Source organism: Battus philenor, unplaced genomic scaffold (genome assembly GCF_028537555.1).
Source record: "Battus philenor isolate CCGP_79_NKW_IND1 unplaced genomic scaffold, ilBatPhil1.0.hap1 SCAF_16, whole genome shotgun sequence".
Taxonomy (NCBI): domain Eukaryota; kingdom Metazoa; phylum Arthropoda; class Insecta; order Lepidoptera; family Papilionidae; genus Battus; species Battus philenor.
This window is the reverse complement of record NW_027181678.1, coordinates 1,690,421-1,707,998: the sequence shown is the minus strand read 5'-3', so window position 1 is coordinate 1,707,998 and position 17,578 is coordinate 1,690,421. Positions and strand designations below refer to the sequence as shown.

General features: G+C 32.4%; 1 protein-coding gene and 2 non-coding genes across 3 annotated transcripts in view; 2 read left to right on the top strand and 1 right to left on the bottom strand.

Annotated features, from left to right (window-relative positions):
• The window catches only part of Ac76E (adenylate cyclase type 2 Ac76E), a 180,826-nt gene extending 170,275 nt beyond the window's left edge, over positions 1–10,551 (top strand). The window contains exons 18-25 of the mRNA XM_068762160.1: positions 1,581–1,747; positions 2,507–2,678; positions 3,824–3,889; positions 5,034–5,183; positions 6,680–6,781; positions 7,886–8,003; positions 8,640–8,784; positions 10,250–10,551. Coding sequence (XP_068618261.1) covers positions 1,581–1,747; positions 2,507–2,678; positions 3,824–3,889; positions 5,034–5,183; positions 6,680–6,781; positions 7,886–8,003; positions 8,640–8,784; positions 10,250–10,364 — 1,035 coding nt within the window. The 3' untranslated portion in view covers positions 10,365–10,551. The remainder of the gene's footprint in view (positions 1–1,580; positions 1,748–2,506; positions 2,679–3,823; positions 3,890–5,033; positions 5,184–6,679; positions 6,782–7,885; positions 8,004–8,639; positions 8,785–10,249) is intronic.
• Positions 10,552–12,761: 2,210 nt separating this feature from the next.
• TRNAR-CCU (transfer RNA arginine (anticodon CCU)) lies at positions 12,762–12,834 on the bottom strand. The gene has a single exon. It is a non-coding gene; the product is annotated as a tRNA-Arg (tRNA).
• A 3,098-nt stretch (positions 12,835–15,932) lies between these two features.
• Positions 15,933–16,005, top strand: TRNAR-CCU (transfer RNA arginine (anticodon CCU)). The gene has a single exon. It is a non-coding gene; the product is annotated as a tRNA-Arg (tRNA).
• Positions 16,006–17,578: the final 1,573 nt, after the last annotated feature.

Sequence of the window (17,578 nt, the reverse complement as noted above, 5' to 3'; positions counted from 1 at the left end):
CGATACAAAATGGCGGATTACATATTTTTCCTTAACCCCCTCAATATGGGTATCAAATGAAAGGGCTACACTAGTAAAACACGATGAACATGTCAATATTTAAAATTCAAGATGGACGCCGTTCCAATATGGCGGACTAGGTACATATTTTTCCACAACCACTACGATATGGGTATCAAAAAACCGTTTAATTTAAAAGTTTTTAAATGTATTTTTTACAAATATATTTAATATTTCAGAATTTTTACTCGCCTTTCATATCAGTGTCAGGGTCTTAAATCATAGGTCTCTTGATTGTTTTTGACGATGTTCATGATGCCTTAACATTGTCCTGTTTTTAAAATTACATTTCGTGTGACCACTTTGTAATCCATACTCCATATTGCCTTTCTCTGGTTGTATGCCTGTATCTGTGCGGTGGTTGCCGTATTCACATGAGAACTCATCTTACAATACATGCAGGAGTTTGTGACGTGATATTGCTACCAGCGCATAATGGACATTGTTATACAGCCCGAAGGTGTCTGTTCTTCTGGAGGACGATGACCACGTCGTTCTTTAAACCCTTAGCCTAGTGACCGTCCTTCAACCTAACTCTCTACCATAGCCTTGGCTAATGAGCCTTGGACCCTTGGTAATACCGTTTGCACACATCTACAAAACTATGCAACATGCACACACATACAATGTTACCATTCCGTTCGAAACAATTAAGAAATATTTTCAAGTGTTTCTATATATTATTAGCAGAGTTATTTTTTGTATGTTTGTGAAATATTTAAATTAAATTACTATAATTATTGTATACTATACTATTATACTATTATCTAATATATAAAATTTCCATGTCACAATGTTAGTTACCGTACTACTACGATTTTTACCAAATTTTATATGTGTATTCAATAGGTCTAAGAATTGGCTATTATCTATTTTCCATACCCCTAAGTGATAAGGGTGGTCCACTCCTAAATTTTTTATTTTATTTTTCATACAAAAATTTTTGTTTTTATTTTTTTATAATACAACATACAAAAATACATGCAACCCTAAATTTTCACCCCTCTACGATCAACCCTTATTTTTTATTTGTTAATTAAAAACTTTATTTTTTTGCAAAGCAACGTTTGCGGTATCAGCTAGTTATTAAATAAAACTTACTCATAGAGCAAAATTAGACCAGTCGTTATGTGTTCTTTTTTTTAATATGTATTAGCATATCTCGGGTCTGACTTAATACATAAATATACCATCGCTAATGTTCACAAAGACAGGGAGATGACTAGGATTTGCGATCGTAGGTCGCGGATTCGATGCCTAGGTTACAATATTATGTAATTCACACTTTGTGCATTAATTATATAGGATTTCTACTGCTCGAACAAGTTTCAGTTGGTGAACAGTAGCGCCCTCTTCGTAAATCATAGTATATCCATAGACATCTTTGGGGGAAGCGTATGCTTGGAGTGGAAGTCTATGAGCTATGGGCATATAAAATTAAAAAGATTCTCAAACATGTTATATTTAAGATCTTTCCTTGAGAGTATAGTAAATGTACATGATATATATTTTAATTCCAGAGTTTCATATACAGCTCCGTCTTGACTCTTGCATCGATATCTGTCTTCCTGCGAGTTGGTTTCTTGCTGAAACTGCTGCTGATGGTCCTCACTCTGATCTCTCATATATCGCTCTTCGCTTCCGCTGAACTGTTCAGCCAGTATCAAAAAGGAGATATTGATACAGAGTACGTATATATAACATTATTTTGGAAAGAATTTGATTTTTTAGAAATTGCCTGTGCAAGTGCAATACGTAGGGCAAATCGCTCGTATAAGCGATGGTCATTAGAGGTAGATAGGTTATTGAGTAGCGATCACAAGCAGGTAGACATAGCCTTGGTATGCCCCCATTCGTAAGGTGACAATTAATGTCGCGGAAAGTCGAGACATTTTCAAATCAAACAGGAATCCGGTTCGACTTCGAGTGCCGGTCTGGTATAAAAATCAGAGAGGAATCAATAGCCTCCCTGATTAGAGAAGAAGATACAAAAGAAGAGTTCCTACTACTATGTAGAAAAATAATAAGCATAGTCATAGATACAAATAAAAACCTATAAAAATGTAAATAACCAAAATCAATAAAAATAATGTGATAATTTAATAAGCTTATAAAGAAATAAAATAAAAATATAAAATAAAGAAAAGGTAAAATAGTAATGAGGGATGAATGAAAGGCGTTACAGAGCGAAAGGGAATGACAGAAGAATTGTGGTAAGACAGAAACGAAACGAACGATAGATCATATGATGCATGAAAGAAGAGTGAGAAAATAAAAAAAATGTTCGTGAAAAATTAAATAATGTAAACTAGTCCCTGTACCACACAAGATAGGGGTACGAAAGGCTCCCAATAGCGGGGCCCCAAAAAAAAACAACAGGAAGGCCTATGACTTGCAATAGTCGTCGATCAGACGATGAAATTAATTGAAATAAATTATTTTTTAGGTTCCATATGCTCCCATATTCAGCAAAAGCTGGTCTAGTACTGGTGTTCTTGGCCGCATTGCTCCATATCCTGGATCGGCAGATAGAGTTCACCTCCAGAACTGATTTTCTATGGAAAGATAAACTCAAATTCGAACAGGAGGAAGTTGAAACTATGAGGGGCATAAATAAGGTAATTTTAAATGTAGAATTATAATTATTCAAGAATTTAACACTATTAAAAATATTAGGGGGACTGGGAAGTAATGTCGTTTCTGTCGACTTATATAAAAACCGATTGATTTTTATGGCAGCATTGAAAATTTTCATACTAGATAGCAAAAGATTGTTGATAATGAAAGTGAAAATGTAGTCGTATGCATTTAACTTAAGAAATCGACATTACTTTCCGTTTCTGTTATATAAATTCAATTTTACACTCTTGTACCAAAATGAAAATAATTGTCAGGAAAAGTTTTGTTGGTAACTTTTTGAATTCCAAATTGATTTCAACAGCCAATTGCAGAGCATAAGGAGTTTTGAAATTAGCTACTAATATTAAGAAAGACACAACTTATCTCTTACGGGATCCTTATTATGGGACTACATACGGTTGTACTTAATAACCGTTTGGGCTCAAGACGGTATTGAAAACACTGTCGAAGAATCCCAGACAGCGCAGTGTATTTGATGATTGATTTATTTTTACGTATTTGATGTGTTAGAAGTTGTGCTGCTAGCCGGTCTAGGCTTTCCCAGACAGCGCGATCGCGCTTTCCCTATGTATGTACAAAAACACCCAAGCAGCGCGATAGCGCTTGTTTAATTTTATTGTCTAGAAATACCAAGCAGCGCGATAGCACTTCTTGCGTGTGGTACGTGATTCTCGTGTTTTTTTTTTCATCGCTTCGTCACTTTTATTCCAGTTTGCGAAGTGATCGCACGTATTCTTCCGTATTCTTCAATTAATAATTCATTTCATTAACATTAAATTGTTTGTTAATTAATATTTCAAGTTTGTTCGACACAAAAATTATAGAAAAAACAAAACCATTTTTTTTATTTTGTAATATATTATTGCATTATTGTAATACTATATTACTCGATCGCGCTGCTTGGTAGTCAAATGGTTAATATATTTATTAGAAAAAATACGACAGAACAATAAGTAACCAATATTGATATATATCGAACCATATCAATGATTTCTTTAGACTCGGATAGACATATACATTTATGTTTCTTGTATTTATACATGTGTTTTATTTGCTCTCTTTGCTGCTTTTAAGCATTTGGTTGGTAAATAATTAGTTTTAAGACAATATACCTTTGTTTCAGATTCTGCTAGAGAACATTCTACCAGCGCACGTTGCTGAGCATTTTTTGACGTCAGTTGCATCTGAGGTAAAAATAACAACTATATATTTTGTGTTGAAAAAGCTAACCTAATATTAAGTTAACATATACGATGCTATAAAAATAAAATTAAAAATAGTCAAAATGCTGTATGAAAATATGTATGAATGCAAATTGTTAATATAGTATTAATAAACAAAAAAAAACAATTCGACTTCGACTTTATGATTGTAATTGTTTGCAAGTGCTTGCAGTTTGTAAAACGAAATTCAAACATTGCTTTGTTAATGTGTATCGTTTACCATCTATATACAGGGTGATAAGCCATAGATGTGCAGCTTTTAAGTAATGTATATATATATAATAAAATACACACACACACACACACACACATGTGTATATATATATATATAGCCCATTCGATGTGAATTTATTTATGGTAAACTTTATTTAAAAGTTAATGATTTTAGAAATAACTTAATTGTAATAAAGTTAAGAAAAAGAAAAATTCGAATCGAATTAAAATAATCATTGTTTACTATTTGTCCCTGCAGGCTTTATACTGCCAGAATTTATTAACCTATCACATTCTAATAGAAAAATTAAATTAAGGACACAATTTTTAGAACGATAATCTTTATACAGGATGATTGAAAATAGATGTACAAGCTTAAAACTTTTTACACCTATAACCAATCATCATGTACAGTAATACCCCGCTTAACGCGAGGGATACGTTCCAAAAAAAAAATCGCGTTAACTGAAATTCGCGTATAACGAGGTTTATGATTAAACATAGTTAAAAATTATTACAAAAAAAATACAAATCATTTTAATCAATCAATTTAATTCTAGGAACACTTTATGCAATACATACTCTTATTTTTTACGGAAAAATACATAAAAATCTGGGTAACGTGTAACTTTTGGGTAACGTTTTGTTTACGTTCTTGTAAAATACGTTCATAACACGCAACACTGTTTTTAATTGTTTGACAGATGATCAAGACACCATAGAGAAGTTGATGACTACATTATATTTATATGCACTCTTTCGCGTAATTCGAGGCATTTGAGCGCAAAATTTACAATTCGCGTTATAGTGAAACCGCGTATAACGGGGTCGCGTAAAGTGGGGTATTACTGTATAACTAAATTAAATGTTAGTATTAATCAAACAATGTCTTACCAGGAAGATCTATATCACGAGCGTTACTCCAGCATAGCGGTGATGTTCGCCTCGATTCCCAACTACAAGGAGTTCTATGATGAGACAGATGTCAACAAGCAGGGCCTGGAGTGCCTTCGTTTGCTTAACGAGATCATCTGTGACTTCGACAAGGTAGTATTTCATTTACCACTGTATTAACCCTTAACCCTTAAATGCACGACTTATTTATACTTTCAAGAAATATGTATCTTGCAGATAAGTACACTACAATACAAAGAAAAATAGAAAAACATATGTATGTAATGTTTTTTTATGCCTATTTATTTAAAAAAACCTTATGTTGCAGATATAAAACACTATGCATATACTGTTCACTATTGTATTCAAAGTGGCAGTGGCAGTTTTTCATCATTATGCATTTAAGGGTTAATAGCCTAGAGTTTCAATTTTGATACCAATCTTTTAAACCAAATGTTCATATTACTATTAGTTTTCTTTTTTTTTATAGGTTGGCTGTACGAATTTTACAGTTGTATAATATTCTTTCCTACGAAATTAAAAAAAAAATTATCTGTTTTTCCCTTCATCTACACCCTCAAGCAAACACAGTAATATTAAAAAAATCACTTTCGTAAATCAGGCTATTAAGGGTTAAATTATTAATATTATAATATCTCACAAATACCACACAAGAATGCATTTTTAGCCTAATTTGATAGAAACTAAAACCTGATGGGATTCCCCTATCGACATAGTTTAAAGATTAATGCTGTAAGAGTCCAAATACGCCCAGATCTAACAAAGAGCCCACAACAAACTCAGATGGGTATGTTTTTGTGGTCACTTTACCAATATATAGTACAGTCATCGTCGTTTTATCCCATATACGCCCACATCAAGGTATAGGCTTCCCTTCAAAGATATCTAAGGGTAGATATAATCGCTACGCTTTGCAACTACGGCGGCAACTACATTTACATAATGTAATTAAAATTTACAAAAAAGCGGAAAAATATATTTATAGTTAGAATCTATGAATTATTAGGAGTACAATCCTATAGATGACTTCGCAAGAAAAAATGTCTAGATCTACAACAACATAAAAAGTATATCGTGGTCGTTTCACCCCATAGACGCCAACTAATGTGTAGTATTCTCCCAAAGATATCTATGGAGGTATATACTATAATCGCCACGCTAGGCAGGCGGGTTGGCGATCACTGTGTAGTATTAAGGTACGCAGGGGACGCTCCTACTCGTTCTCTGGAAATTTGATTGTAAGCATTTGCAATTCCATATAATTAAAGCAGAAAGTGTGAATTATATAAGGCTGTATCTCGGAAATCGAACGATCTATTGTGCTACCATTGCTCCTTTGAAAGTTATATTTGTTACTGAACACTTTCATTTTGTTTTCTATTTAATTTTAAAGTTTCATAACTTTACCTCCCTTTTGATGATTTTTTTTTAATTGTAAATTATTCCAAACATACTTAACGGATTTTAGAAATAAAAACACTATTTTGAAGCTGAAAGATTTGACTTTTAGAAAATATACATCTGTATAGATATAGTATGAGTCAATTAAAAAAAAACAATGCTTTATACATTTAATAGGATTATGTCGATTTAGTTGCACGCGAGTGTAAATAAAGCATTATTTACAGTTGCTGTTAAAACCGAAATTCAGTTGCATTGAGAAGATAAAGACAATTGGCAGTACGTACATGATTGCGTCTGGACTAAGACCTGGAAAAGAGGAACAATTGGTGAGTCTTTTAAACAGTTTTAAACCTTTGGTAATTTCTCACCATGATCAAAAGGATATTGGTTACATGTAATCTCTGTATTGTTAGGAAAGATTTATTATTAATTAATTAAGTTGTCGTTAACTTTAAGTTGTCGGAAGAGGCTGTATGGAGGCGGCTACCAACTGGTCTATACGAGAAGCCTATATCCTGAAATGGACTTTCCTCGGCTAAAATAATGATGACGGTTTAAAATTATGGAATATTCATCGTGTAAATTCGAATTAAGGCAGCAATATATCTTATGAGAATCATCAATAAGTCCAAAAATATAATGCGTGTCGTGGATTTAGTTATTACTTTCCGTTCCCCCTAATTAGTTGTTCTAATTTTGAGGAAATATTTTTTATTCATTCGATACTCTACTATTATATCATAAACTGTCCTTTACATAATGTCTCTCATCTCCACCCAAAGGTTGTCTGGTAGAGACCGCCTCAAGCGAAAAGACAGCCTCTTGTATGTAAATAAATTGTTTCTTTTTTAGTTCTTATCTGTGGTGTACAATAAAGAAATAAAAGTAACGTAAAATATTTTCTCTCTGTATTTGGCACTAATCGGTGTAACATTACTCCTGAAGATGCCCCGTGGAGGGGTGAAACACGTGTTGAGTGATTTAGCGGTGGTAGTTGGGTAATTCGCATTTTTTGCCGCATGCGCGTTTGTCAGTGGGCTGGCGGGCGGTGCACTTTATTGCACGACTCCTGCTGCATTGGCGGAAGTAGCTACATATGGGTCCTTTTCTAACGTAAAATATTTAATCTAAAAAAACACATAGTTTCATGTCAGTTCTTTCAGTACATATCGCGTTAAAAATTAAACATAAACTTTATTTTAAGCTGTCGATTACAGACATAATGATCTCATATAATAAAGCTATCTTGACAATGTCTTTGTTTGAAATGTATATTCATTTGGATTCTCTACTTCAGCCCTAAATCTTATATTTTATTGATTAAACAGTGTACTGCTTTCTTTCTGTGAAAATTTTAATACATTTTCAGTGTATATAATAGTGTCTATAATGATTAAAAATAAGTCGATTACTTACTCTACTATTGACAGGATGCGAACAGGAAGGAAGAGCATACGGTCGCCATTCTTGTAGAGTTTGCAATAGCTCTGATGACCATATTGGACCAGATCAACCGGGAATCCTTCCAAAGATTCAAGTTGAGGATAGGTAAGGTTACGACTTCTAACAAATTTATGTTGTTGGTACGTACTTTGTGGTTATGTTTGCTGATAACACAAGTATCTTTTTAATCTGTTACACTGTTTTATCATTTTTAACCTGTATATACTTCACTTTCTTGACCTTTAAATTTGTTATTCAACCCTTTTAGTGCCGAGCGAAAGAAGTGTCTATGCGAGAATACGGACCTGATCTTAGTTTTACTAGAGTTTAGGAAAATGCATAAAAATCAAAACTGAATGATGCGCGACTAGAAAGATGCATAATTTCTCATTAAAATTTTCAGTTATATTCGTTTTTCAGTTCTTATCTTATTTATTTTTATTTGGTATGCAATAATACAGTATATTTTCTTTAGCTTATTAAACATAAAGTTTTGTAGATTATTAAATTATTTTTTTTTAATTTAAGTTTGTCCGTTGATTAAAAGGTTCTTAACCCCTGTAGTAAATCATTATTATCAACAAATATTGCATCTTGTATCCTATCAAATCGTGATTAATTGTAAAGTGCAGTTCACAGTGACCATTTGAAAATATACTTTCTAACTACTTATTACAAATTCACTGTATTATTTACGTAAACGGAACCAGGTTGGTCTTACATAGCATTGATAATTATCAGGCTTGAATCACGGGCCAGTGATCGCGGGTGTGGTGGGAGCACAGAAGCCGCAGTACGACATTTGGGGAAACACCGTCAACGTTGCATCACGAATGGACTCCACTGGCCTCATGGGAAGGATCCACGTCACGGAGGACACCGCCAAGTAAACACTTTTCTTATTAACTTTAAGAATTTCAGAAGTTATTTTTTTAATTAATTCTAATTTATATCGCCATTGTTTTTTTACAATTTTTTTTTTCGCTTTTACTAAACGCAGACAGTTGGGAGAGGGTTGCCGCTATTTGATACAGATCTTTCTTCTCCCAGCTGCAAGGCACGACAGCGTTTTATAATTTTTTACAATTTTTCTTACACAATTTTCTCTTTTGGGTAAATACAGCTAAAATTTATACATATAAACAATACAATTTGGAAGTTTTACTCAATTATATATTAGTTGGTACATTATTTTATTTCAAGTCGCTGCCCAAGCGCTACAGACCGTTAAATACCTTGAGATTTAGTACAATGTGCCGGGCCAACTCATCAAAAGATTCTGCTGTAGATATTTTCTTGAGAAGGCCCGGTAAGTTGAACGGAGGTATATTAAGGTTTTCACATAAGGTCACGTGGTTAAGTCTTTTGGATTTGAATCGGGAGCAGTGTCTGAGTAAGTGGTAAAATCAGGAGGTTTAGAAATATTTGTTTTTACATGAGTACCCCTTTTTTTAGATCCTCTCGTTTCTCTATCTTATTCTATCACTGGGACTTATCTTACGTAATACAATTTTCATTATTTCGTTTTTCATTTTTCTTCTTTCATCCTCCAATAGCATCTTATTTTTTCTTCTTTCTTACTTTTCCATTACAATTCTCTTCATATATTACATTCTATTCTTCGCTACATTTCCTACAATTTGCTATTATTACATTAGTCTGTCTGAGCTGTTCAAATTTGTTTTCTTATTACTAAATCTCAGCTATTTATTGCAATTATTTGACCTACAGTTTTGTTTATAGTTATGACTTTCTTTACGACATCCTCGCAGTATTGTAATAGTCTGTGGCGGCATCTTGTATCCCCTATTAGGGTGTCGATGCTTGCACTTTCTACCTTTCATCCTAGCTTGATTTCTACATCTGTTTGGATAGCACTGAATAAGGGACAGCAGTCATCGATACTTCAGGAGTAGAGAGAGGTTCTCTATACCTAAAATAGAGAAGTTCTCCATAGTAAATGGCTGTTCCGTACGGAATGCTTGTAAAGTCTTGAGTTCCATGAACGTGTGACACGTTATTCGTGTTTCTTTTTTCACTTTAACCGTTACTATAAGTGTGTCGTCTGTAAACAAGGCGTTTATTCTCTTGTTGCTTAAAGTGTGACGTCGATCAGGACTCGTGGGTTAACAATTGACCTGTAAAAAAGCTATGTTTAAGTGTGTCAGCTACTGAAATCTTTTAGGGTGGCCTATAAAATGCTGATGATGATTATGATATTATACCAGATCATTGAAAAAGCGCCTGTGAAAATAAAATAGCAATTCATCAATGCTACATTTTTGCATTAATATTATAACAGTTGATACTCATTGCAGGACATGTTTTTTATTTTAATTTCTATATTATAGGGTCCTTATGAACGTTGGATACACGTGCGAGTGCCGAGGTCCGACCTTCGTCAAGGGTAAAGGGACCCTTACCACATACTTCGTAAAAACCCCTAACTTCGGTGGTGGGATATAAATTAAGTATATTATTACTTTAGATAATAAGTTTTGGATAATATTTATTCATTTATCTTAACTCGTACGTCTAATAAGGGCGTGTATTGATAATTTTTGTCCTAATTTTACAATATAGCATAGTGTAAATAGGCCTAATTATATTTTATATATTGATGTATCTTTTAATATAGCGGTCAAAGACCGTGTTTATTACAGCCAAAGATTATTATTACGTTAAATTTGTTTTAAAAGAATTTTATTAAAAATAATTTTAATTTTGTTTGTAAATATTGTAATGCAATTATAGTTGATTAAATATAATAATTTTTAGTTAATTAAAAATTACAATTATTATAACTTTACGTGTATAATAATTGTGTAATAATTAAAACTTCACCAGTTATTAAATAAGATATTTATTGTTTGATACAGTTCTTATATTTAGAATTAATTGACTGTCAAATTCTTTCAAAAGCGAACAGTTTTTGTATTAAACAGAATGATTGATAAAAGATGTAAAAGCTGTGTGAATATATATCTCAGGGTTAAACTGCGGCTTTGTAAAAGAATATTTTTGGCTCCGATTAATTGTCGAATTATTTCAATATTTAAATTTATATAACCTATGTCAGTTTCTGGGAAATCGAAACAAATTATTATTATTATTCCACCATAAAATTAGCGAACATAATTAACTAACCGGCATCTTAAGTATTATTAGGAGTGCTGTCATATACGTATGTATATCTAATTCAATGCACATATTACGTACTTTTATCATATAAATTCAATAAATATAATTTTTGTAAAAAAATATTCGTTAGCTTGTTTTAAATGCGTATTAAATTGCGGCTACAAAAATTTCAAATTTCGAATAACAGCTCGAACTGTCAAAGTACTTGGTTACCCCTGGTATAGCTTTTACATATATTACTAATGATTGCATTAAATAATCACTCTAAAAAATGTCACAATATTTTTTTTTGTATTTTAAAGCGATGTAACTATAACTTCGGTAGAAAATAATAATTGATTTTTGTATTTTAATTCTAAATTTAAAAACATTTTTTTCTTACTTTTATTACTTACGTTATTTATGATTCCGAGTCTGTTGATTTTTGAAAAGAGTATATAATACCTTAATTGACAGCAAATGCGCTTTATATTCACCTTTCTAAATCTTTTACATCTATATATTCACAATGTACATGATGAAAATAGCCGAGGATTCCGAGGGAGCCTTTGAGGTTGTATAAAAAGGTTTAGTGTAACCGCCTTCTGATTGGTTTACTTAAACTTTATGAATCTATTATCGTATCTTCCTGAAAGGTCTTTTTGACCAATTTGATCATGAAAGCTTTAAGTTCACTGCTGGGCATAGGTCTCCGATAAACCGGATGGAAGCTGCTTGCTTCCAGCGTCTTCTGACATCAAAAGTCATCTGTTCACCTTCAGTAATATACGTATATTTTTTTTCCTTAGTCACACATAAATAACTGACGCAACTAGCAACACTAAGAAAATATATGTTTATTTAATTACTCTAGTAAGACCAGAATATATGCATTTAATATATGTGTCCAAATTGTATTATTAGAAAAATTCTTAAATAATTTATGGTATTATCTATGTCGGTGATATTATAAATAATTAATCTCGAGTTAAAATATGACATATTATATATTTATTTTGTATGATTATAAGTGTCGGAGAAATATTTCTCCGAAATCCAGAATTAAATCTTAATTCCGACTATGTCAGGATATATAATATTCCTTTGATATGTAGAATTTCGTCTGTAGTTCGATGTTTTAAATAAATTTGATACTAGTAATACATTTAATTATAAATTGATATATACAATTATCAAGATTGATAACTCGACTATAGATAAATTAACAAAGGTACTAAATACATGTTTAATTTTAAAATTAAGTTAATTGAGTAGTAAATTATTTTTTATCATTTAATTGTTAATAATGATTACGGATATTATTGAAATTTAAGAATAATTTATAATAAAAATTATTGAATTTAATAAAATATTAGAAAGAAAATTTTGGATTTTTTTTAATCTGCTTCTCACGGTACTTATATAGTAACACATAGACATGTGATTTACATATTTTTAGGTGCTTTATAAATTAAAGATATGTATGATGTAAATGGAAAAAAAATTGAAAAGAAATTTATTAAAAATATTTAAGAAACTATCAAAATAAATTCGCAAAATCTTATTTATACTCATATTTGTACCTATTTATAAATCCTTAAAATATTTAATGTTTTAGTTCTATTAAAAACAGATAACACACGTATAAAAATATACATATACACATATGGAAACACACAGAGAAATTTGCTTCAAAAATATATACAAAAAACTAGAATTGAAAAAACAAAAAAAGATTTACTTTACCCCTGGTGGGACTCGAACCCACAGTCCCCGGCTTAGGAGGCCGATGCCTTATCCATTAGGCCACAGGGGCTTGCGAAACTCTAATGAAATATAGGCTTAGACTGAAATGTATTATGACATATTGTTAAATATGTTAATATTTTTAATATATATATTAAGAAATAAAGTAAGTAATTTTTACTCAATATATGTGAATGCATTTTTTTCTATGATTTTTTTACTTTATAACGCATGTCAACAGTAAATTAATAATTAAACAACATATTTCTGTTGAAGAGAAGAGACGAATGGACAGGAGAGTCAAATTCAAAATTTAACCTACCAAATAAACAATTTTAAATTTTAGGTGGATCTCAAAAAATAAATCAGTGTTCAAAGGAACAAATATTTTTTGGTAAAAATGTAATAATGTGAATTATCATTTACGTCCTGATACTTGATACTATAGTCCTTGCATACTATCTTGTATATTATATTTTCAGATAATTTTTATTCGCCAATACTATTATTTAAATATATTGCATATATGTTATTATTTTACCACATTTCCATACGTAATAAAAATTAAAATTTAAAAAAAAAAAAGTTTAAACCATGTTCTATGTGTCACGGAGTCCATTAAAAAATTAGATCCATAATTTTTAGACATACAAAACTTAAAAAAAAGTATATAGTCGTTGTTTCAACCCATAGGCCAAATATCGGTAAACGTGCACCCTTATACAGAATGTGTGACCTCCACAATTCATATGTTAGTGATATTGATATATTCTCGTGCTCTCTCGTATCTTTTAAAAGACAATTTCGTTCGAAATTATTGAGTACATACAATACAATTTAAACCATAATATAAATATATAAAGCATAATCTTTGATCCCTGTTTAGTAATGTTTTTATTGGTTTTTTCATTGTTTGACTATAAATTATTATATGTTCTCAGTGAGATGGTTATAAGGTAACAATTGTAACTAATTTTAAATTTCTAAGCTTTTAACTTTGTACTTTCTTACTGCCTTTTCTTACTGTTTATCTCCAATAAAGTAAATAAATAAGTAGATGCGATGCAAGGCATAGGTCTCCGTCAAAGATATCTATGGGGGATATAGCGCAATCGCCACACTTGGCAGGCGGGTCAGCCATCGCCATGTGTTATTATGGTACACAGAGGACGCTGCTATCAATCTCTGGAAATTTGTTTATGAGAAATAGCTATCCTAGATAATTATTGCACAAGATACATATATATATATATATATATATATATATATATACATATATATACACACAACACAGTGCACCGCCCGCCAGCCCGCTGATAAATGCATATACGCACTTATCAGCACACACACTCAGATTCTGTGTTTGGCACTAATCGGTGTAACATAACTCCTGAAGATGCCCCGTGGAGGGGTAAAACACGTGTTGAGTAATTTGGCGGTGGCGGTTGTGTGATTCGCATTGTTTGCCGCATACGCATTTATCAGCGGGATGGCGGGCGGTGCACTTTATTGCATGACTACCACTGCTTGTGCGGAAGTGGCTAAATATTGGTCCTTTTCTTACTTAGATTATTACTCGCTTAACAAACCTACACTACACTACAGTCACAACACTACTTAATAATAGACACTACACACTGCTACATAATACTAATCACTACACCTACACGGGCATAAATCCTCTGCTTGCAAGCGTCATCGTTTTAACTGGAACACGATCTGACAAAGTAAAATTTTTAACCTCGGTTTGTGTGAGCTCAATTATCATTACAGAGCACAAAGTTTAAAGTGGCTTATTATGTAACATAACACACAACACATAGTGACGGCCAATTACATATAATTAAAAGGTCAATTATAAATAATTAAAAATTAAACAAAGCGTTGGCCAGACCCAACAACTCGACGCACTAACCCCGAAAGGAATTAGGATTCAGGAGCAGGTAGGCCACCAACATGGGTCACCACATAGACTAGATAAGCCCATGCAAGAGGGCTGTCACAAAGTAGAAAACGAAAACTAAGATAGAAAATAATTGCAACACTGATAGCTACAGAAGCATTTAATCCCGTCAATAACACTCAGAGGGACGAAACTCAAGAAAGAAGACATACAACACCGAAAATAATAGAAGTACCACAAAACGACAACAACAGTTACGGAAGGAGGAGTGCTCCTCCCAACAACAGCGAGGGGCGAAAAAGAGACAACATTAGTCATTCAGACACGCCACGTAATTTACCAACTGACGCATACGAACGCGCAGAACTAGAAGTAGAAGATACTTTCAATTTAGCTCTGTGGGCACTGTGACCGTCGGAGCTGTGACAGTCTAATAAATCTAACATCGTTGACATATGATAGATACTAAAAAATAAAATAATAATTTACAAATTATGACATTACTTTTGTACCACTTGTTATTTGCTTCATCTAACTTAGTTCAGCTTGGTTACTGGTGAGAAAAACCGAGATTCCAATGAAATAAATACGTTTAAAAAACTTTAAAGTTTAACGGTTTTTTGATACCCATATTGTGGAGGTTGTGAAAAAATATGTACCTAGTCCGCCATATTGGAACGGCGTCCATCTTGAATTTTAAATTTTGACATAATCATCGTGTTTTACTAGTGTAGCCCTTTCATTTGATACCCATATTGAGGGGGTAAAGGAAAAATATGTAATCCGCCATTTTGTATCGGCGGCCATCTTAGATTTATAATGTTATTAATTTTATTATATAGTATTGTCGTCTAAATTAAATGTGTGTACCAAATTTCAGATCAATCTGACAACGGGAAGGTGCTTAAATTTCAATTTCTAATTTTGACCCAAACAAATAAATTCAGTACGGGTCGAACTAAATAAAACCGTTTAAATATGAAAACATATTTATTTAGTATAAAACTACAAAACACAATAATATTAAAGTTACAGTTGTAATAATCTCTGTGTGTCAACATAAGTAGTCACCACACCTGGCAAGGGCAGTACTGCAGGATCCTAAGGAGTAAAAAATAACTTACATAGTCATAAGTTAAAGTACAATTAAGTTAGTGTTAAAAAGAAAGCTCAAGTAAGCCAACAGAAACTACAAATAATACCTGAAGACAGTGCTAAGTTTGAATGAGGCAATCTAAGTCAAAATTTCAGATGTCTACACGACTGCCCCTGTGGCCTAATGGATAAGGCATCGGCCTCCTAAGCCGGGGACTGTGGGTTCGAGTCCCACCAGGGGTAAAATAACATTTTTTACTTTCTTAAAAGACTGTGATGTTTACATTTGACTTCTTATTCCCGCTTCAGAATATGTAACATATCTACATAATAAAAACAGTAATTTCTGTGGACGTGAAATCACATTAAATGACTTTTGGATTTATTTTGATATTTAAATGAATATTTTAGACTAGCTATTATTCTTATATCTATATAATTTATGCACCATTAATGTTTAATTAACTTTTTTCGAACAAAAAATAAATTATTTTGACAATTATTTATGCGCTTGTGCACACGTTCATGTTATGATGTAATATTTGATTATTAAATTCTTACTAGGTAGTATTTTAAACTGATATTATTTAATATATTTTAATTTTTGTCTTGTAAATTTTGTATATTTAGGAATCAAAAACCTTTACAGCAGAGTAATCTATATCGTAACTGAAATAAAAGACTGTCATGTGTGGTCAACCACATAGCTGTTCCATACGGAATACTTGCATCAGCTGAACTATATGGCTATATACACAGGCAGGAATAAAGACTAGAGTAACATAGTATAGACTGACATGAAGGTACTTGAGCTAAAAAAAAAATTAATGGAATTAGGCGTTATCTTGCGAAAGTCCATCCTTAGTAAGGAAAGGACCAATATTTAGCCACTTCCGTACATGCAGTGGTAGTCGTGTAATTCGCATTGTTTGCCGCATACGCATTATTCAGCGGGCTGGCGGGCGTTGCACTTTCTTGCACGACTACCAATGTATGTGCGGAAGTAGCTAAATATTGGTCCCATTCTTACTTTAAAAAAATGGGTAAATATTAACTGTTATTGTAAAACAAAAGGCACTGGAGCTTTGTAAAGTCTTTGGTACATAAATACAACAAGCAATAAAAAATATAAGTATTCATCACTAAATGATTTTTCAAAATAATCTCCTTGATAATTTATTCCTAGATGCATTTTGAAAACCTATTGTAAGAAGCAATAGGCTTTTTGCTGACTAATTACACTTATCAACCTGTTGACGTAGGGCGGATCAATTGCCCAAGAATATAGCTCTGAAGAATAAAAGAAAAGCAAGAGGAATGCCTTATCTCATTCGTCAAGCGACAGCTTAGGTTTAGTACGCTTGGAACGAATGAAATCGGAGGTATATGGAAGGTACGATGGCATCGACAAAGCGGAAATTCTTCCCCTGGTCCAGCTCTTTACGGAGCAGGGGGTATTCTCCGAGTACCTTCACCGGTTTCAGCTCAAGGAGAGTCCCTCGTGCTTCTGTGAATCGGGTGAGGACCAAACCGTGGTGCATCTGGTATACGACTGTCCAGACATACAGGTCGGGCAAACTATAATTTGGTCCAAACAGGAGGTAGAATTAGAACTAAACGTTGAGGATGTAATACATAAAACAAAAAGAAAATTTTGATCCGTGATAAATAGTAATAATTAGCATAATATAAGGATAAAAATGTGAAATAGCATTAAGAAAAAAATCAATGTGATGATTCTGTGATATTTTATGAACGAGGCGATGAATGAATGGAAATTTATATGCAAAAGAATGAAAGAAGAGGGAGGATAGAT